At 39.4% G+C, this 23797-nt stretch overlaps 1 protein-coding gene across 2 annotated transcripts in view; it reads right to left on the bottom strand.

The window, feature by feature from the left end:
- The window catches only part of ATP7A (ATPase copper transporting alpha), a 148884-nt gene that overhangs the window by 48329 nt on the left and 76758 nt on the right, over positions 1-23797 (bottom strand). For both annotated transcript variants that reach the window (XM_082447358.1, XM_082447357.1), the window contains 2 exons: positions 5167-5656; positions 3910-4635 (listed from right to left, as the gene is read on the bottom strand). In XM_082447358.1, coding sequence (XP_082303484.1) covers positions 3910-4635; positions 5167-5572 — 1132 coding nt within the window. In that variant the 5' untranslated portion in view covers positions 5573-5656. The remainder of the gene's footprint in view (positions 1-3909; positions 4636-5166; positions 5657-23797) is intronic.

Raw genomic sequence — 23797 nt, 5'->3', positions numbered from 1 at the left:
GTAACCTAAATACGATCTACAATTTTCACACTCTAGAAGTACAGTATTAAATTAAAATAAGTCATAGAGGTGATCCTTTTTTTTTTGTTTTTTTTTGGCTGCATTGGGTCTTTGTTGCTGTGCGTGGGCTTTCTCTAGTTGCAGCAAGAGGGGGCTACTCTTCATTGCTGTGCGTGGGCTTCTCATTGCGGTGGCTTCTCTTGCTGTGGTTGTGGCTCACGGGCTCTAGAGCGCAGGCTCAGTAGTTGTGGCCCACGGGCTTAGTTGCTCCGCGGCATGTGAGATCTTCCCGGACCAGGGCTCGAACCCGTGTCCCCTGCATTGGCAGGCGGATTCTTAACCACTGCGCCACCAGGGAAGCCCCGAGGTGATCCCTTTTAGCTACATTGGCATGACTTCTCAACAAAGATTCATAAAATTGTGACCTTTACCCCAGTGAGTGTGGCAAGAAGAGCAAAACCTTCCATCTTCCACAGAGGCAGTACAGGTGTTAAAAACCCACAATGAATTAAATGGCTAGTTTCTTTAAATTAGCTTTTCTATAAGCTGTAGCCACACTGCTTATGCTTAAATGAATTCAAAAGGAAGGCTGACTCTCCTGCACTTGAGGCAACAATCAGAAAAGATTCCAAAAATTTCAAGAAAGGGTTTCCAATCTGATCCTCAAAACCGGCAGGTTCAGTCTAAAGTAATATGAAGAATAAATACATAATTAGAAAATGGCTTAAAAACAATTATAAACATCATGTCTGCAAGTTACTCTCAAATGATTCAGAAAAAGGTATATACGTGTGTGGGTAATGTGTGTTTGAATATACGCCTGTCTGTCTGTCAACAGAGAAAGAGAATGATAAAACAAATGTGGCAAAATATTAACAACTGTGGAATCTGAGTAAAATTGGTAAACAGGAATTCTTTGTACTATTCTTGTAGCTTTTCTGTGAGCTTGAAATTAAAGATAAAAAAGTTACAAAAAAGGAAAAGGAATTTGAGTATTGTGTTTGCTTTAATTGGTTAGTGAAGACAACTTCATATACTATGTCTTTTTAAGACAATGATGACGGGCTTCCCTGGTGGCGCAGTGGTTGAGAATCTGCCTGCCAATGCAGGGCACACGGGTTCAAACCCTGGTCTGGGAAGATCCCGCATGCCACGGAGCAACTAGGCCCGTGAGCCACAACTACTGAGCCTGCGCGTCTGGAGCCTGTGCTCCGCAACAAGAGAGGCCGAGATAGTGAGAGGCCTGCGCACCGCGATGAAGAGTGGCCCCCGCTTGCTGCAACTAGAGAAAGCCCTCGCACAGAAACGAAGACCCAACACAGCCAAAACTAAATAACTAAATTAATAAATAATAAAAATAAAGGAATTCCTTTAAAAAAAAAGAGACAGAGAATGATGAGATTGATGGTCATGATAAAAAACACCTCCCATTTTTCTCACTACCTCCTTTAACATTTATGGCCCACTCAGGACTGGTATGACATGAAGGCGAAATGCACTGATCCCTGTACCTCTAGGAACAGGTCAGAGTGGCAGACTGTGAAGCCTGGATCAGCACTGACACTGGCATTCAGAAAATGGGTAGCCACAATTCTGGTGGAATCTTAAACTCTGATCTCTAGCAGAAACATACCATGCAGTCATTTGTTATCAGCCAGATATATATATTCTTTTTCAGATATATATCATCTTTTTCAGATTCTTTTCCATTATAGGGTATTACAAGATATTGAATATAGTTCCCTGTGCTATACAGGTCCTTGTTGTTTATCTATTTTATATACAGTAGTGTGTATCTGTTAATCCCAAATTCCTAATTTATCTCTCCCCCCCTTTCCCCTTTGGTAGCCATAAGTTTGTTTTCTATGTCTGTGAGTCTGTTTCTGTTTTGTAAATAAGTTCATTTGAATCATTTTTTTTAGATTCCACATATAAGTGATATCATATGATATTTGTCTTTGACTCACTTCACTTAGTATGATAATCTCTAGGTCCATCCATGTTGCTGAAAATGACATTATTTCATTTTTTATGGCTGAGTAGTATTCCAGCGTGCACGCGTATTCGCGCGTGTGTGTGTGTATCTTTTTTAAGGCACAAGAATTTTGGTCTTTTGAGATCTTCTTTATCAAAGTGAGACTTCTAAGTGAGAATATAAAATGGTACAGCCATTTTGGAAAACAGCTTGGCAGTTACTGAGAAAGTTAAACATATTCACCATATGACCTAGAAATTCCACTCCTAGTATATACCCAGGAGAAATAAAAACATGTATTCATGCAAAAACTTGTAACAAATGCTCATCACAACATTATTCATGATAGCCAAGGAGTGGAAACAACCCAAATCTCCATCAACTGATGAATGGAGAGACAAAATGAGGTATATGCATACAATGGTATACTACTCAGCAATAAAAAGGAATGAAGTACTGATACATATCACAAACATGGATGAACGTTTGTTATCTTGAAAACATTATGCTAAGTGAAAGACATTAAATACAAAGGGACAAATATTCTGACTCCACTTATATGGTACTTAGAGTTGTCAAATTCATAAAGCCAGAAAACAGAACAGTAGATAAAAGGGGCTGGGCTAGGGGGAGGTGAAGGGGAAATGGGGAGTGACTGCTAACCAGTATGGGGTTTCTTTGGGAGGCTGATAAAAATGTTCTAAAATTACATAATGGTAATGGCTGCAAATTTCTGTGAATATACAAATAACTACAGGATTGTGTACTTTAAGAGGGTGAATTTTATGGTATGTGAACTACATCTTGACTTTAAGAAGTGACAGTTCTATAATTTCTACCATTTGTCATGAACATGAAAATTAAGAATGTTTATATCTCTGGGTCCTTTTCCACTGACACTTATCTACCATAATAATTTGAGCATGTGACTAATTTTTTATGCTTCTCAGTTTTAGTGAGCTTGAAAAGAGAACACTGCTATTTGATATCTTTTATTCTGATCAGAAGAGCAAAGGTTAATGACATTGTCTAGAAATTAGTTATTCAACTTTTCCATTGCTATTTACAGCAAGAAATTTCATTTAGGGAATTTCCAGTTTAATTCAAGGCAAGGTTCAATTCTAGTTTAAAACAAGTTCACATGGGCAAATTCCATTGGATATACGTTTTTGGTTTTAGTTCAAGGTAAGTGCTGCCAGGAAACAGGAAGACTTTGGGCCAGTTCTAGAGTCAGGCTCATTTGAATGCCTAAATTCAAAACTACAGTTAAAATTATATTATTTATTTCTACTTTTTTCTTTTTAAAGTAACATTTGCTTCTCCCATATTATATATACAAAAATACATACAAACAAACGTATGTACATACATCCCTGTCACACATACACAAGAAACTTAAAATACATAAGAAAGCAAATTGAAAACAAAATATCACCTTTATCCTACCACTCACAAATAACTACACTCACAAATAACTACTGTTAAAATTTAGTTCATGTCCTACCAGGAATTTTATTCATTCATATACATAAATAATGTATACATGGTATAAATCCTTATACATGTGTTTATAAAATTTTGATCATACTGAACATACAGCTTTTTTGCTTGCTTTCTTTTTCAGTTAACAAAATATCTGACACTTTCCCGTGGCATGAAGTATCTTCAATACCATAATTTTTTATGGCTTCTTAGCATTTCATCATATGGAGGTATCATGCTTTATTTAATGTTTCTAGTTTTTAAATATTATAAATAATTAGGCAAACATCCTTATGCATCTTTGTATACACTGCTGACTACCTCCATATGTCTTATTTCCAAAAAGTGGAATAGCAGTGCCTATTACTCATTTCTCATTGATAAAAGCCAAAAGAACCAGCAAAGTGTTAATAAAAGAACATTAAAGGAATCAAAGAAAAAAATGATATTACCTGACAAGGAAGCATCAAATCCCATGTCTTCTATTGCTTCTCTCAAGGTTTCTGGAGAGGTTAGTAAAGGATCATATTCAACAGTCCCTTTGCCATTTGCAAGTGATACTCGTATGGATTTTACACCTGCCTTTTTTGATATGACACCCTCAATAGACTGCACACAAGAATTACAAGTCATGCCATCAATGTTTATCACGGTCTCTTGAGTCAGAGGCTGGCTAACTATGTTCAAAGGACTCTTTTGAAGAGATGAGCTGGAGGGAGAGTTTGAGGTACTCTCAATTTCACTTGTACTACTAACTCTATATTGCCCTGGTGATATGGCCTCTATTGCTTTTCTCAGAGTTTCTGGAGTGACTAAACTTGCATTGTACTTTACTGTGGCAGATCTATTCTCTAAAGAAACGACTACACTGCTTACATATTGGAGTGTAGATAAAGCACTTTCAATATTTGACACACATGATTTACAGTGCATGCCATCTATGATGAAAATGACTGTTGAATTATTGGTATATGATGGACTCCTTTGCTGGGATCCTTCTGAGGATTTGACTGGTGTGTTCTTTAGACGTTCTATATCAATAGCTCCCAATTTGAGGTACTTGGGCTGTTTTTTGATGAATGCTGGAAAGCCCACAGCTTCAATCTGCTTTTTTATTTCCTCTGCTGTGATAAGATGAGGTTGATAAACAACAGTAGCTTCTTGATTGTCCAGGGAAACTAGTTAATAAAAAGGAAAATAATTATTTAGTTCAGTTATTCCTGGGCCACTTCAGAAAACATTCTGTAGACCAAATCAATACCATACATAATTGTTTCTCTCTTTGTTGTCATTATCCTTTCTTAAAATAATTCTGTTCTTTTCAGAAAATGTTAATGACATGGACCAGAAAAAAAGTAAAAGATGTGACCACTACATTTGTGGTCTCCAAGCTTCTGCATGCCTGAATAGAAACATATTAGAGGTCAAGAGGACCCTAGGCATGTTGTGTTAAGAACCCTGAACTTCATGAATCACCACCCTGGCTGCCTTTTATGCTAGTTCAAGATTCACATAACTTTTATTCATAACCATTAACTTTACTAACATTAATGCTGGGAATACACTGTACCTCAGACTTCAATGAAGCAGTAACATTCTAGTCCCACAGATTCAAAACCCATGCTTAAGAAAAATGCAAAAGTTAAAAAGGCCAAAACAGAAAACTAAGCCTTGCAAAGCAATCAAACAAATAACATCAGGCATACTACCTTTAATTCGCTGAACACCTTGCAGTTTCCCAATTTTTCCTTCAATGGTGCTAGTACATGAATGGCAGGTCATCCCTTCCACCTTCATCTTCAGCATGACTTCGCCTGCTTGAGCCATACTGAAATCTTCGCAGATTCCTGACTTTTTCTCCAGAGTTCCTGTATCTAAACTGAGAGCCGGAACCAGCTCTACTATCTGACTGGCATTCACTATAGAAGGGATTATTATCACCACTGCAGCTCTCTGCTGAGGGGAAATTTTAATGTCTGTCACGCCCTTCGTCTTGAGCAATGTGCTTTGGATATGCTCCCATGGCGGAGCCAGTGAAGCAGCAGCAGTCAGAAACACAGTCTCAGTTAAAACAGGGAGAGGCTTAGGATTGTGTAGAACAGCATCAAAGCCCATGTCATCAATGGCTTCCTGTAGGGTCTTTGGAGTCTGCAGTTTAGGGTCATAAATAATGGTTGCATTTTTTTCTTCCAGTGAAACCTTTCGGAAGGAAATTTCAGAAGTCAGTTTAATTAAATTACACGACATGGAACTTAAAAATATCAATCATCTCACCACCGTCAAGAATGAAAGAAGAGGTTTCCCTGGTGGCACAGTGGTTGAGAATCTGCCTGCCAATGCAGGGGACACGGGTTCGAGCCCTGGTCTGAGAAAGATCTCACATGCCACGGAGCAACTAGGCCTGTGAGCCACAACTACTGAGCCTGCGCGTCAGGAGCCTGTGCTCCGCAACAAGAGAGGCCGCGATAGTGAGAGGCCCGCGCACCATGATGAAGAGTGGCCCCCACTTGCCGCAACTAGAGAAAGCACTCGCACAGAAACGAAAAGCCAACACAGCCAAAAATAAAAATTAAATTAACTAATTAATTAAAAAAGAAAGAATGAAACAAATAGATAGACACGATGAAAAGGCAGAGGGCTATATACCAGATGAAGGAACAAGATAAAACCCCAGAAAAACAACTAAATGAAGTGGACATAGGCAACCTTCTAGAAAAAGAATTCAGAATAATGATAGTGAAGATGATCCAGGACCTCGAAAAAGAATGGAGGCAAAGGTCGAGAAGATGCAAGAAATGTTTAACAAAGACATAGAAGAATTAAAGAACAGACAAACAGAGATGAACAATACAATAATTGAAATGAAAAATACACTAGAAGGAATCAATAGCAGAATAACTGAGGCAGAAGAATGGATAAGTGACCTGGAAGACAGAATGGTGGAATTCACTGCTGCAGAACAAAATAAAGAATGAAAAGAAATGAAGACAGCCTAAGAGACCTCTGGGACAACATTAAATGCAACAACATTTGCATTATAGGGGTCCCAGAAGGAGTAGAGAGAGAGAAAGGACCCAAGAAAATATTTGAAGAGATTATAGTCAAAAACATTCCTAACATGGAAAAGGAAAGAGCCACCCAAGTCCAGGAAGCACAGAGAGTCCCATACAGGATAAACCCAAAGAGAAACACTCTGAGACACATAGTAATCAAACTATCAAAAATTAAAGACAAATTATTGAAAGCAGCAAGGGGAAAATGATAAATAACATACAAGGGAACTCCCATAAGGTTAACAGCTGATTTCTCAGCAGAAACTCTACAAGCCAGAAGGGAGTGGCATGATATACTTGAAGTGATGAAGGGAAAAACCTACAACCAAGATTACTCTACCCGGAAAGGATCTCATTCAGATTCAATGGAGAAATCAAAAGCTTTACAGACAAGCAAAAGCTAAGAGAATTCAGCACCACCAAACCAGCTCCACAACAAATGCTAAAGGAACTTCTCTAAGTGGGAAACACAAGAGAAGAAAAGGATCTACAAAAACAAACCCAAAACGATTAAGAAAATGGTCATAGGAACATACATATTGATAATTACCTTAAACGTGAATGGATTAAAGGCTCCCACCAAAAGACACAGGCTTGCTGAATGGATACAAAAACAAGACCCATATATATGGTGTCTACAAGAGGCCCACTTCAGACCTAGGGACACATACAGACTGAAAGTGAGGGAATGGAAAAAGATATTCCATGCAAATGGAAATCAAAAGAAAGCTGGAGTAGCAATATTCATATCAAATAAAATAGACTTTAAAATAGAGAATGTTACAAGAGACAAAGAAGGACACTACATAATGATCAAGGGATCAATCCAAGAAGAAGATATAACAATTATAAATAGATATGCACCCAACATAGGAACAGCTCAATACATAAGGCAACTGCTAACAGCTAAAAAAGAGGAAATCAACAGTGACACAATAATAGTGGGGGACTTTAACACCTCACTTACACCAATGGACAGATCATCCAAACAGAAAATTAATATGGAAACACAAGATTTAAATGACACAATAGACCAGATAGATTTAATTGATATTTATAGGACATTCCATCCAAAAACAGCAGATTACACTTTCTTCTCAAGTGCACACGGAACATTCTCCAGGATAGATCACATCTTGGGTCACAAATCAAGCCTCAGTAAATTTAAGAAAATTGAAATCATATCAAGCATCTTTTCTGACCACAACGCTATGAGTTTAGAAATCAATTACAGGGAAAAAAACGTAAAAAACACAAACACATGGAGGCTAAACAATACGTTACTAAATAACCAAGCGATCACTGAAGAAATCAAAGAGGAAATCAAAAAATACCTAGAGACAAATGACAATGAAAACACCACGACCCAAAACCTATGGGATGCAGCAAAAGCAGTTCTAAGAGGGAAGTTTATAGCTCTACAAGCCTACCTCAAGAAACAAGAAAAATCTCAAATAAACAATCTAACCTTACACCTAAAGGAACTAGAGAAAGAAGAACAAACAAAACCCAAAGTTACCAGAAGGAAAGGAATCATAAAGATCAGAGCAGAAATAAATGAAATAGAAACAAAGAAAACAAGAGCAAAGATCAATAAAACTAAAAGCTGGCTCTTTGAGAAGATAAACAAAATTGATAAACCATTAGCCCAGACTCATCAAGAAAAAGAGGGAGAGGACTCAAATCAATAAAATTAGAAATGAAAAAGGAGAAGTTACAACAGACACTGCAGAAATACAAAGCATCCTAAGAGACTACTACAAGCAACTCTACACCAATAAAATGGACAACCTGGAAAAAATGGACAAATTCTTAGAAAGGTATAACCTTCCAAGACTGAACCAGGAAGAAAGAGAAAACATGAACAGACCAATCACAAGTAATGAAATTGAAACTGTGATTAAAAATCTTCCAACAAACAAAAGTCCAGGACCAGATAGCTACACAGGTGAATTCTATCAAACATTTAGAGAAGAGCTAACACCCATCCTTCTCAAACTCTTCCAAAAATGTGCAGAGGAAGGAACACTCCCAAACTCATTCTATGAGGCCACCATCACCCTGACACCAAAACCAGACATAGATACTACAAAAAAAGAAAATTACAGACCAATATCACTGATGAATATAGATGCGAACATCCTCAACAAATTACTAGCAAACAGAATCCAACAACACATTAAAAGGATCATACACCATGATCAAGTGGGATTTATCCCAGGGATGCAAGGATTCTTCAATATACGCAAATCAGTCAATGTGATACACCATATTAACAAATTGAAGAATAAAAAGCATATAAAAAAAAAAGAATGAAACAATTCAAATGGAAGTTCTCTAATAGTTCTCATCTTTACTATTCTCTTTGGAAAGAAACACAAAATGTCTTGTGTACCTACAGAAATGGTAAAGCTCTATGTAGGTATACGTGACTCAGGTACTGATCAGGCATTTGGAACGTGCATAGACAAAATGCACCCTAGAATTTCATAACAGAGAACAAACTACTCTTTCTTCCATCTCCTTTCACAAATTATTCCAACACTCCACACTCTACCAATTCAAAAGTTAATATAGGAAACAGGATCAGCTATAGAAAACAAATTTGATATGAAGTTTAAAGTTTTAAAATGTTCAATTAAGACAACTTTGTTGGCAGATAAGGTATAAACATGCTGGCAACATTCATAGGGTTTTGAAGCAAATATTTCTATAACCCTCTAAGTCACTACAGTCTAGTATTATTTTTGTTCAAAATAAGAACATCTTTATTGTTCTGCCTGATTTGATTATAAAAACAGTGATTGTATTCTTGAAGCTCAGCAACTGTATATAAATTTAACTACTACCGGGACATCTTACCCTGCATCTCTTTTGCTAACAGGTTACAAAGATTTATGAAGTAGTCACACACACACACACAAAACTGGATTGGGAGTCAGAAGGTTTGAGTTCCAGTGTCAATTCTCCACTTATTAGTCAACCACACTCATTAGTTCTACCATCTGAAAAATGAAGAAAAGTGCCCTATTATCTTCCAGGTTTGTTATAAGGATCATATGAGTAAATAGACAGGAAAGTAGTTCTTTGCAGCAGCAAGTCATATAAAAGTAAACACTGAACAATTAATATTTATCAAGCATTTATTTATTTATTTATTTTTGGCTGCATTGGGTCTTCATTGCTGCGCGCAGGCTTTCTCTAGTTGCGGCGAGCGGGGGCTACTCTTTGTTGCGGTGCGTGGGCTTCTCACTGCAGTGGCTTCTCTTGTTGTGGAGCACAGGCTCTAGGTGCGAGGGTTTCAGTAGTTGTGGCACGTGGACTCAGTAGTTGTGGCTCGCGGGCTCTAGGGCACAGGCTCAGTAGTTGTGGAGCATGGGCTTAGTTGCTCTGCAGCATGTGGGATCTTCCCGGATCAGGGATCGAACCCAAGTCCCCTGCACTGGCAGGCAGATTCTTAACCGCTGCGCCACCAGGAAAGTCCCTATCAAGCACTTATTATATGTGCCAGGAACTGAGATTCTCATGATACAAAGCTGATCATGACACAGTCACAGGGAGCAATACTAGAACAGAGGATAGAGAAAACGGACACCCATTCATCCCTGGGAATATGTGTCAAAACAGGCTTCTTAGAGGAGATAATACCTGAATGTTAAAGGAAAAACAGAGATCAGCAAGGATACATGAAGCAGGGAATTTATCACAAATGGAAACACAAAAGTAGAGAAAGATGACAGGCTGCAGAATTAGGCAACTGCTTTATTATGGGGCCTCTTGTATGCCAATAATAGTCTATAATTTATCCTGTAGGTAATAGAGAGCCATGGAAAAGTTAAGCAGGGGAATGACACAGTTATATTTGCATTTAGTGAAGAATCATTTTGGAGTGACATGAGTGATGGAACTGTGCTGTCCTGGCTGTGGGGGTAGTTAAAAGAATCTATACATGTGTTAAAATTCACCAAACCTAAAAACAAACAAACAAAACTGATAGAACTATACACCAAAAAGAAGTCAATTTTTTGGTATAATTTTAAAAACAAAAAAATTAAGAGATTAAAAATTCAGTTCCTCAATTGCATTAGCCACATTTCTAGCGTTCAGTGGCCAATGTAGCTGCCATATGGGACAGAGTAGATACAGAACATTTTCATCATTACAGAATATTCCATTGGACAGTACTGCTCTATGTACTACTATACCTTTTCTGATAAAGTGCCAAACTTTTAAAAAAGGGAAGGGGATTTTTTTCCCTTTAGGTTTAAATACATTGTATCTGGTATCTTTTAAACAAGACCTGGCTTTGAGCTTATCCCCCCCTCACAATTTCAATTTACCAACACAGGCAATGAGAAACAGTTCTTTTTTTTTTTAACATCTTTATTGGAGTATAATTGCTCCACAATGGTGTGTTAGTTTCTGCTGTATAACACAGTGAATCAGCTATACATATACACACATCCTCATGTCTCCTCCCTCTTGCGTCTCCCTCCCACCCTCCCTACCCCACCCCTCTAGGTGCTCACAAAGCACGGAGCTGATCTCCCTGTGCTATGTGGCTGCTTCCCACTAGCTATGAGAAACTGTTCTTAAAGCTGATTTTTAAAGCAAAAATCACTTTGTCACTACATGGTTTGCTATACTTTCTACTGCTACAGCCTGTCTTCTATTTATAAAAGACATTAAAAAATAAGGAAACTATGTATATAAAATACTACACAGGTCCTCGGGAAGATGGCGGAAGAGTAAGACGCGGAGATCACCTTCCTTCCCACAGATACAGTAGAAATACATCTACACGTGGAACTGCTCCTACAGAACACCCACTGAACGCTGGCAGAAAACGTCCGACCTCCAAAAAGGCAAGAAACTCCCCCCGTACTTGGGTAGGGCAAAAGAAAAAAGAAATAACAGAGACAAAAGAATAGGGACGGCACCTGCACTAGTGGGAGGGAGCCGTGAAGGAGGAAAGATTTCCACGCACTAGGAAGCCCCTTCGCGGGCGGAGACTGCGGGTGGCAGAGGGGGGAAGCTTCGGAGCCACGGAGGAGAGCGCAGCCACAGGGGTGCGGAGGGCAAAGCGGAGAGGTTCCCGCACGGAGGCTCGGCGCCGAGCAGCACTCTCCAGCCCGAGAGGCTTGTCTGCTCACCCGCCGGGGCGGGCGGGGCTGGGAGCTGAGGCTCGGGCTTCAGTCGGATCGCAGGGAGAGGACTGGGGTTGGCGGCGTGAACACAGACTGAAGGCGTTAGTGCACCACAGCTAGCCAAGAGGGAGTCCGGGAAAAAGTCTGCAGCTGCCGAAGAGGCAGGAGACTTTTTCTTCCCTCTTTGTTTCCGGGTGCGCGAGGAGAGGGGATTCAGAGCGCTGCCTAAACGAACTTCAGAGACGGGCGCGAGCCGCAGCTACCAACGCGGATCCCACAGCAACAGGGGCGCAGAGGGAAAAACGGAGAGATTCCCACACAGAGGCTCGGCGCCGAGCAGCACTCTCCAGCCCGAGAGGCTTGTCTGCTCCCCCGCCGGGGCGGGCGGGGCTGGGAGCTGAGGCTCGGCTTCGGTCGGATCGCAGGGAGAGGACTGAGGCTGGCAGCGTGAACACAGCCTGAAGGGATTAGCGCACAACAGCTGGCTGGGAGGGAGACCGGGAAAAAGTCTGCAGCTGCCGAAGAGGCAAGGGACTTTTTCTTGCCTCTTTGTTTCGCGGCGCACAAGGAGAGGGGATTCAGAGCGCCGCCTAAACGAACTCCAGAGAAGGGCACGAGCCGCGGCGATCACCGCAGACCCCACAGCAACAGGGGCGCAGAGGAAAAAAACGGAGAGACTCCCGCACAGAGGCTCGGCGCGGAGCAGCACTCACCAGCCCGAGAGGCTTGTCTGCTCGGCGGGCGGGGCTGGGAGCTGAGGCTCGGGTTTCGGTTTCGGTTGGATCGCAGGGAGAGGACTGGGGCTGGCGGCGTGAACACAGCCTGAAGGGGTTAGCGCACCACAGCTGGCTGGTAGGGAGTCCGGGAAAAAGTCTGCAGCTGCCGAAGAGGCAAGAGACTTTTTCTTGCCTCTTTGTTTCGCGGCGCGCAAGGAGAGGGGATTCAGAGTGCCGCCTAAACGAACTCCAGAGAAAGGCGTGAGCCGCGGCGATCAGCACGGACCCCAGAGACGGGCGTGAGACGCTGGGGCTGCTGCTGCCGCCTCCAAAAAGCCTGTGTGTGAGCACAAGTCACTCTCCACATCGCCCCTCCCGGGAGCCTGTGCAGCCCGCCACTGCCAGGGTCCCGTGATCCGGGGACAAGTTCCCCGGGAGAACGCACTGCCCGCCTCAGGCTGGTGCAACGTCACGCCGGCCTCGGCCGCCGCAGGCTCACCCCGCCTCCTCTGTACACCTCCCTCCCCGCGGCCTGAGGGAGCCAGAGCCCCCGAAGCAGCTGCTCCTTTAACCCCGTCCTGTCTGTGCGGGGAATAGACGCCCTCAGGCGACCTACACGCAGAGGCGGGTCCAAATCCAAAGCTGAACCCCAGGAACTGTGCGAACAGGGAAGATAAGGGGAAATCTCTCCCAGCAACCTTAGAAGCAGCGGATTAAAACTCCACAAACAACTTGATGTGCCTGAATCTGGTGAATACCTGAATAGACAACGAATCATCCCAAATTCAGGAGGTGGACTTTGGGAGCAGGATATATTAATTTTTCCCCTTTTCCTTTATTTGTGAGTGTATATGTATATGCTTCTGGGTGCGATTTTGTCTGTATAGCTTTGCTTTACAATAGCTTTATTTTACTTCACTATATTATAGCCTCTTTCTTTCTTTCTTTCTTTCTTTCTATTTTTTCTCCCTTTTACTCTGAGCCGTGTGGACGAAAGGCTCTTGGTACTCCAGCCAGGCATCAGGGCCGTGCCTCTGAAGTGGGAGAGCCAACTTCAGGACACTGGTCCACAAGAGACCTCCCAGCTTCACGTAATACCAAACGGCAAAAATCTCTCAGAGATCTCCATCTCAACATCAAGACCCAGCTTCACTCAACGACCAACAAGCTACAGTGCTGGACACCATATGCCAAACAACTAGCAAGACAGGAACACAGCCCCATCCATTAGCAGAGAGGCTGCCTAAAATCATAATAAGGCCACAGACACCCCAAAATACACCACCAGACGTGGACGTGCCCACCAGAAAGACAAGAGCCAACCTCATCCACCAGAGCTCAGGCACTAGTTCCCTCCACCAGGAAGCCTACACAACCCACTGAACCAACCTTAGCCACTGGGGACAGATACCAAAAACAACAGGAACTACGAACCTGCAGCCTGTGAAAAGGAGACCCCAAACACAGTAAGATAAGCAAAATGAGACGACAGAAAAACACACAGCAGATGAAGGAGCAGGGTCAGAACATACCAGACTTAACAAATGAAGAGGAAATAGGTAGTCTACCTGAAAAAGAATTCAGAATAATGATAGTAAGGATGATCCAAAATCTTGGAAATAGAATAGACAAAATGCAAGAAACATTTAACAAGGACGTAGAAGAACTAAAGAGGAACCAAGCAATGATGAAAACCACAATAAATGAAATTAAAAATACTCTAGATGGGATCAATAGCAGAATAACTGAGGCAGAAGAAAGGATAAGTGACCTGGAAGATAAAATGGTGGAAATAACTACTGCAGAGCAGGATAAAGAAAAAAGAATGAAAAGAACTGAGGACAGTCTCAGAGACCTCTGGGACAACATTAAACACGCCAACATTCGAATTATAGGGGTCCCAGAAGAAGAAGAGAAAAAGAAAGGGACTGAGAAGATATTTGAAGAGATTATAGTTGAAAACTTCCCTAATATGGGAAAGGAAATAGTTAATCAAGTCCTGGAAGCACAGAGAGTCCCATACAGGATAAACCCAAGGAGAAACACACCAAGACACATATTAATCAAACTATCAAAAATTAAATATAAGGAAAACATATTAAAGGCAGCAAGGGAAAAAAAACAAATAACACACAAGGGAATCCCCATAAGGTTAACATCTGATCTTTCAGCAGAAACTCTGCAAGCCAGAAGGGAGTGGCAGGATATACTTAAAGTGATGAAGGAGAAAAACCTGCAACCAAGATTACACTACCCAGCAAGGATCTCATTCAGATTCGATGGAGAAATTAAAACCTTTACAGACAAGCAAAAGCTGAGAGAGTTCAGCACCACCAAACCAGCTTTACAACAAATGCTAAAGGAACTTCTCTAGGCAAGAAACACAAGAGAAGGAAAACACCTACAATAACAAACCCAAAACATTTAAGAAAATGGGAATAGGAACATACATATCGATAATTACCTTGAATGTAAATGGATTAAATGCTCCCACCAAAAGACACAGGCTGGCTGAATGGATACAAAAACAAGACCCATATATATGCTGTCTACAAGAGACCCACTTCAGACCTAGAGACACATATAGACTGAAAGTGAGGGGATGGAAAAAGATATTCCATGCAAATGGAAATCAAAAGAAAGCTGGAGTAGCAATTCTCATATCAGACAAAATAGACTTTAAAATAAAGACTATTACAAGAGACAAAGAAGGACACTATATAATGATCAAGGGATCGATACAAGAGGAAGGTATAACAATTGTAAATATTTATGCACCCAACATAGGAGCACCTCAATACATAAGGCAAATACTAACAGCCATAAAAGGGGAAATCGACAGCAACACAATCATAGTAGGGGACTTTAACACCCCACTCTCACCAATGGACAGATCATCCAAAATGAAAATAAATAAGGAAACACAAGCTTTAAATGATACATTAAACAAGATAGACTTAATTGATATTTATAGGACATTCCATCCAAAAACAACAGAATACACATTTTTCTCAAGTGCTCATGGAACATTCTCCAGGATAGATCATATCTTGGGTCACAAATCAAGCCTTGGTAAATTTAAGAAAATTGAAATCGTATCAAGTATCTTTTCCGACCACAACGCTATGAGACTAGATATCAATTACAGGAAAAGACCTGTAAAAAATACAAACACATGGAGGCTACACAATACATTACTTAATAACGAAGTGATCACTGAAGAAATCAAAGGGGAAATCAAAAAATACCTAGAAACAAATGACAATGGAGATACGACGACCCAAAACCTATGGGACGCAGCAAAAGCAGTGCTAAGAGGGAAGTTTATAGCAATACAAGCCTACCTCAAGAAACAGGAAACATCTCGAATAAACAACCTAACCTTGCACCTAAAGCAATTAGAGAAAGAAGAACAAAAAAACCCCAAAGCCAGCAGAAGGAAAGAAATTATAAAGATCAGGTCAGAAATAAATGAAAAAGAAATGAAGGAAACAATAGCAAAAATCAATGAAACTAAAAGCTGGTTCTTTGAGAAGATAAACAAAATTGATAAACCATTAGCCAGACTCATCAAGAGAAAAAGGGAGAAGACTCAGATCAATAGAATTAGAAATGAAAAAGGAGAAGTAACCACTGACACTGCAGAAATACAAAAGATCATGAGAGATTACTACAAGCAACTTTATGCCAATAAAATGGACAACCTGGAAGAAATGGACAGATTCTTAGAAAGGCACAAACTGCCGAGACTGAACCAGGAAGAAATAGAAAATATGAACAGACCAATCACAAGCACTGAAATTGAAACTGTGATTAAAAACCTTCCAACAAACAAAAGCCCAGGACCAGATGGCTTCACAGGTGAATTCTATCAAACATTTAGAGAAGAGCTAACACCTATCCTTCTCAAACTCTTCCAAAATATTGCAGAGGGAGGAACACTCCCAAACTCATTCTACGAGGCCACCATCACCCTGATACCAAAACCAGACAAAGATGTCACAAGGAAAGAAAACTACAGGCCAATATCACTGATGAACATAGATGCAAAAATCCTCAACAAAATACTAGCAAACAGAATCCAACAGCACATTAAAAGGATCATACACCATGATCAAGTGGGGTTTATCCCAGGAATGCAAGGATTCTTCAATATACGCAAATCAATCAATGTGATACATCATATTAACAAACTGAAGGAGAAAAACCATATGATCATCTCAATAGATGCAGAGAAAGCTTTCGACAAAATTCAACACCCATTTATGATAAAAGCCCTGCAGAAAGTAGGCATAGAGGGAACTTTCCTCAACATAATAAAGGCCATATATGACAAACCCACAGCCAACATTGTCCTCAATGGTGAAAAACTGAAACCATTTCCACTAAGATCAGGAACAAGACAAGGTTGCCCACTCTCACCACTATTATTCAACATAGTTTTGGAAGTGTTAGCCACAGCAATCAGAGAAGACAAAGAAATAAAAGGAATCCAAATCGGAAAAGAAGAAGTAAAGCTGTCACTATTTGCAGATGACATGATACTATACATAGAGAATCCTAAAGATGCTACCAGAAAACTCCTAGAGCTAATCAATGAATTTGGTAAAGTAGCAGGATACAAAATTAATGCACAGAAATCTCTTGCATTTCTATACACTAATGACGAAAATCTGAAAGTGAAATTAAGAAAACACTCCCATTTACCATTGCAACAAAAAGAATAAAATATCTAGGAATAAACCTACCTAAGGAGACAAAAGACCTGTATGCAGAAAATTATAAGACACTGATGAAAGAAATTAAAGATGATACAAATAGATGGAGAGATATACCATGTTCCTGGATTGGAAGAATCAACATTGTGAAAATGACTCTACTACCCAAAGCAATCTACAGATTCAATGCAATCCCTATCAAACTACCACTGGCATTTTTCACAGAACTAGAACAAAAAATTTCACAATTTGTATGGAAACACAAAAGACCCCGAATAGCCAAAGCAATCTTGAGAACGAAAAATGGAGCTGGGGGAATCAGGCTCCCTGACTTCAGACTATATTACAAAGCTTCAGTAATCAAGACAGTTTGGTACTGGCACAAAAACAGAAATATAGATCAATGGAACAGGATAGAAAGACCAGAGATAAACCCACACACATATGGGCACCTTATTTTTGATAAAGGAGGCAAGCATATACAGTGGAGAAAAGACAGCCTCTTCAATAAGTGGTGCTGGGAAAATTGGACAGGTACATGTAAAAGTATGAAAATAGAACACTCCCTGACACCATGCACAAAAATAAACTCAAAATGGATTAAAGACCTAAGTGTAAGGGCAGACACTATCAAACTCTTAGAGGAAAACATAGGCAGAACACTCTATGACATACATCACAGCAAGATTCTTTTTGACCCAGCTCCCAGAGAAATGGAAATAAGAACACAAATAAACAAATGGGACCTAATGAAACTTAAAAGCTTTTGCACAGCAAAGGAAACCATAAACAAGACCAAAAGACAACCATCAGAATGGGAGAAAATATTTGCAAATGAAGCAACTGACAAAGGATTAATCTCCAAGATTTACAAGCAGCTCATGCAGCTCAATAACAAAAAAACGAATAACCCAATCCAAAAATGGGCCGAAGACCTAAATAGACATTTCTCCAAAGAAGATATACAGATGGCCTACAGACACATGAAAGAATGCTCAACATCATTAATCATTAGAGAAATGCAAATCAAAACTACAATGAGATATCATCTCACACCGGTCAGAATGGCCATCATCAAAAAATCTAGAAACAATAAATGCTGGAGAGGGTGTGGAGGAAAGGGAACACTCTTGCACTGTTGGTGGGAATGTAAATTGATACAGCCACTATGGAGAACAGTACGGAGGTTCCTTAAAAAACTACAAATAGAACTACCATACGACCCAGCAATCCCACTACTGGGCATATACCCTGAGAAAACCATAGGTCAAAAAGAGTCATGTACCAAAATGTTCATTGCAGCTCTATTTACAATAGCCAGGACATGGAAGCAATCTAAATGTCCATCGACAGATGAATGGATAAAGAAGATGTGGCACATATATACAATGGAATATTACTCAGCCATAAAAAGAAATGAAATGGAGGTATTTGTAATGAGGTGGATGGAGTTAGAGTCTGTCATACAGAGTGAAGTAAGTCAGAAAGAGAAAAACAAATACAGTATGCTAACACATATATACGGAATCTAAGGGGAAAAAAAAAAAAAAAAAAAAAAGAGGCCATGAAGAACCTAGTGGCAAGACGGGAATAAAGACACAGACCTACTAGAGAATGGACTTGAGGATATGGGGAGGGGGTGGGGTGAGATGTGACAGGGTAAGAGAGTGTCATGGACATATATACACCACCAAATGTAAAATAGATAACTAGTGGGAAGCAGCCGCATAGCACAGGGAGATCAGCTCGGTGCTTTGTGACCATCTAGAGGGATGGGATGGGGAGGGTGGGAGGGAGGGAGATGCAAGAGGGAAGAGAAATGGGAACATATTGTATATGTATAACTGATTCACTTTGTTATAAAGCAGAAGCTAACACACCATTGTAAGGCAATTATACTTCAATAAAGATGTTAAAAAAAAAAATACTACACAAAAAAGTTGTATTATCCTATGTTGTTTTCATGCTGCAAACCAGAAAACACTTCCTTATTTAGTAGCTTCCATTTGTGTGTTTTAAAGCTGGATCGACCACACCTAGCACAAAAATGTTCCCCTTTGGGATAACAGCACTCAACTTTTCCTCTGAATGTTAGATATCAAAGAGACTTTTCAAGCCTAAGGTCTCAAAGGAAACAAAAACAGGCAGCATCTTTGTTTCTTTTAAGAGGAAATTCACATAGTGATTATCACAATACTGTTCTGGATGCCAAATCCTTGGGCAGGAAGCTAAAATAGCATTTATTTATTTAACAAATATTTACTGAGTACCTATTATGTTCCCAGCACCGTGCTAGCTTGCTAGGGATCCAATGGTGAGCAAAAGCAGGCACAGACTCCGTAGAGCCAGAAATAGCTAGCAGCAGTCTGTCTGATTCTGGGTCTGTGCCACTCTCCTTTCACATGATCCCCACCAATGTAAACCACCTTCGCCTATTCCCCACAGTGCTCGAAAGTTTCAACGGCTTCTCTTTCTCAGAATCTTTCATTAGTAATCAATGTTGTTCTTGTTGTTTTCCCAGAGAAACTATTTTTCTATTTTATCAATAGTTCCTCTGAAAATAAACATCTAACAGTCTACAAGTTATGAATGTGGCTCCTATGAAGGACGCAAGATGGAGGACTGTTCACTATATTTAGATGAAGGTAGGAGTTGAAGAGAACAAATCAAACGTACTCTGTGGCCTCAATAGCATTAACAGTGGTGTAAAGGGGGCTAATTGTCCATAGGAATTGTAAAGATCCATTATTTTAATGGAGTTCTTTGTCTACTGAAATGTCTAAACCTTGCAAGTCAAGCACCGTATACTTTATCTGAATGTGTTTTCTGTATAATTTTATAATTACAGATTATAAAAAGTGATCCAATTTCCTATCTGAAGGCTAGGAAATTGAATAAATTGCCCAAGAAACCCAGCAAGAAAACGAAAGAGCTAGGATTCAAACGTAGGTCGATTTAACTCCAAAGTCCAGGTTCTTTCCATCTATAAATGGTGAGGCTAGATGATCTTCAATTTCCTTGAAAAACTAAAATTCTATGCCTGTGATTTGAGCAATGTGTGACGTAAATAAAAACACCTGAAAAGTATGAAATATTTCTAGTGTGTGAACCAAATTTTAGTTCTATGTTTACTTTTCCCCCACACATTTCATATCTACTCCCATACCAGTTTAAATACAAAATAATTTAGAGAATATATTTCTTTGGGTTTTTAGCAGGATTTGACAATTACTACATTCTAACATTTCCCCATTTTCAAAAGCCACTTTGGGAAAGGTCCTTTGCTAAAGTTTCAGCACACTGAAATTCCTTTTAATCCTCCCAGAAATTAATTTATATGTTATCATAAATTCAGATTAGCATGCTACTCAGCCAGTGGGGGAGTCTTCAAAGGGTTTAAAGCCCACTTTCTAACATTTTCATAACAACTCAACATACAGTGATTCAGAGGTTTTTGAGAGCTTGAAAGGATTCTGTCATTTTTCAGACTAAAGTCAGAAAAGTAAAATGATTTGTCAATAATCTTGACTTTCTAATATGTTTGATTCTCCTCCCACAATATATTTTTGACAACTAAAAACTATATAAAATACATAATAGGAATCTTATTTATATTACATATGTCTGAATACAAATTCTATTATTGTTTGTTGAAAAAATAATGTATATATATTAACACTACTTTGATGCTTCAATATAGCATACTGAAAATTAAAGTATGATAAGAGTAAGCCATCAAGTTCTATTAATATTTATCCTCTTTGACCAACCTAAATAAAGGTTACCACTTAAAATTATTAAATCAATGTATGAACTAGCAAAAGACAATTCTTAGAGACTAAGAAAATAGCCCAAGACCAATCTAAAAATTTAAAAGCCAAATGCTTTAAAATGAAAAAGATGTGGAGATTTTGTTAAAGTTGTAGCATTGTTTTTCTGTAAACTGAGTGCTTTGTCAGAATTTTCATTGCTAATATAATTTTATTTTGCTTCAAAAATTATACAGCTGGGACTTCCCCAGTGGTCCAGTGGGTAAGACTCCTCGCTCCCAATGCAGGGGGTCCAGGTTTGATCCCTGGTCAGGGAACTAGATCCCGCATGCATGCCACAACTAAAAATCCCACGTGCTGCAACTAAGACCTGGCGCAGCCAAAATAAATAAATATTAAAAACAATTTTTAAAATTATACAACCAATGCATGATTATTCACTATAACAATTTAAATACAAAGAAAGGAAATAGTGAAAGTCCCTCTTTACATCATTCCTCCACTGCTAGTTTTTACCTTGGATTTGACATTTCTTTGATCCTTGGGATAAAGTTCAACTAAATCAGAAACCTAAGCCTCTTTGAATAACTGATTCTGCATCTTCATGGATGGACGAGTATTACCTAAGAATTTATATAAGGCAAAATGCCTGTATTACTCTAACACGGTGTTTGAAAAAAGAACTGTTCAGTGTACTATCATCATTTGCCATAGCAAAAGTTAGGGGGAGAAAGTTCCAAATAGAAATAAAAAGATTGATTTCTATATGCTGATAGGGAACAGTATCTAAGATGTATTTGCTAAGTGAAAAAAGCAAAGTATAGAACAGTATGTATATAGTATGCTTCCATTTATATAAAAAGGGGATACACACACACACATACACAAACACACACATATATACAGTTGACCCTTAAACAACAAGCAATTGGGGGGATTAGGGGCGCCCCACCCCTGAGGCTGTTGAAAATCCGTGTATAACTTTACAGTTGGCCCTCTGTATCCTCAGTTCCACACCCTCGGATTCAACCAACCATGGATCATGTAGTACCACAGTTCATATTTTTTGAAAAAAATCCATGTATAAGTGGACCTGTGCAGTTCAAACCCATGTTGTTCAAGGGTCAACTGTATAAACACACACATATAGATATATACATGTAAATCATTTTATATTCAGAGTCTATTTCTGGAAGAATCCATACATACTAAACTGATAACTGGTTTCTTTTGGGAAGGGGATTTTACTCTGGACATGTTATTTTTCCAATAATTTTTTTTTAAAGTTACTTTTAAGGGGTTTTTTGGCGACGTTGTGCGGCTTGTGGGATCTTAGTTCCCTGACCAGGGATTGAACCCTGGCCCTCTGCAGTGAAAGTGCCAAGTCCTAACCACTGGACCACCAGGGAATTCCCTAGGTGGTCATTTTTTTAAAGGATAGTCTGTATTAGGAAAATGGACTGCAGCCTTTAACTGAGTAAATGGAAAAAGCACTCAAAATGCAGTTAAATTTCAAGGACAAAGTAATTTGTTAATAAGGCATTAACCTTTAGAGCCATTCAGTACTTATATCTAATTAAGTTTATTTTACATTACCACTTTCAAAAGGCCAGACAATCCCAAAGAAAGACCTTCACATTATCTGCCCATTTTATTTTTCCCCTGAACAGACCACTGGGGTGATTAAATAAACCTTCAGGTTAATCCCTTTAAAGTCTACAGTCTTGACATTGGCAGAACAAGAGTATTACACTCATTTATAAACTTCACAATTTAAGACACAATTCCCAAAATGTATTTAAATGCTGAAGCTGCAAAGATATATAATCATATTCGTTCTACTTTTCCAAAATTAGAGACTTCTTGACTATTCACTTTCCTTGAATTCTGTTAAAGCTCTAATCTGTTCCACTGTAACATTTTTTAAATAAAGCAACCCCACTCAATTTAACATCACAATTACATTACTTCATATCAGAGTTTTATTCCAAATACTACAAGAGCTCCTTGACTTAGTCGAAACAATGTCCTATTCAAATCTGGTTTCTAAACTGACTGCACATTGGTCGTAATTATAATCTCACAAACTATGATCCAGAAATTTCAAACCTTAACAGTCCTTGAAAAGTGATCAATATTTATGTATTAACATGTTAGGCTGCATTATGACTATAAATTATGTTTGGACAAGGACAATTTTCTTTTTTTTTTTTTTCTTTTTGGCCACACCACAGGGCATGAGGGATCCTAGTTCCCTGACCAGGGATTGAACCTGTGGCCCCCTGCAGTGGAAGCGCAGAGTCCTAACCACTGGACTGCCAGGGAAGTCCCAAGGACAATTTTCTATATGGTGCCTAGAAAGAGATGAATCCACCTTTTGTGGACTTAATTAAAGGATTGTGGTTAAAATATTTTACTTTTGCAAAAACAGATAACCATGTAAACACATTGCTAAGACTCCTTCCAGGGTCTCAGAACTGGTCAATGCCAGTAAGGGGCTCTGAAACCTAAGCTTCATTAACATCACCATAAATCTGTCTCTGGGCCTAGAAGACAACACTCAGTAAAATAGTTTTTAAAGGAACGAGAAAAGAGGAAAGATCACTAGTATACTCTATATCATGTGGGCTTTTGACTAAAGAAGGAGAGGCAGAGCTGGAAAAGGCAGAAGAAGTGTGTTTCCTTTCATTTTCAGCAAACAAATTATGACTGTGCCCTGGAAAGTATAGCCTTAAGTATCTGTCACTGGGATCCATATAAATCACTGTTGATAACACAAAGTGCTTTCATATTATATTTCTGCTACTTTTCCTTTACAACTTAATCCAATTTAATTGCATTTTTCTGACCTTAAATAGGTCATATTAAGCAGTGGTGAATTCTGGGAAGATGCGGTAAACACAGCAGCCTTACATACGAGTGGGGTGCAACAGTCT

The sequence above is a fragment of the Balaenoptera physalus genome, assembly GCF_965194825.1.
Source record: "Balaenoptera physalus genome assembly, chromosome: X".
In the NCBI taxonomy this organism is placed as follows: domain Eukaryota; kingdom Metazoa; phylum Chordata; class Mammalia; order Artiodactyla; family Balaenopteridae; genus Balaenoptera; species Balaenoptera physalus.
This window is presented reverse-complemented; position numbering and strand designations above follow the sequence as displayed.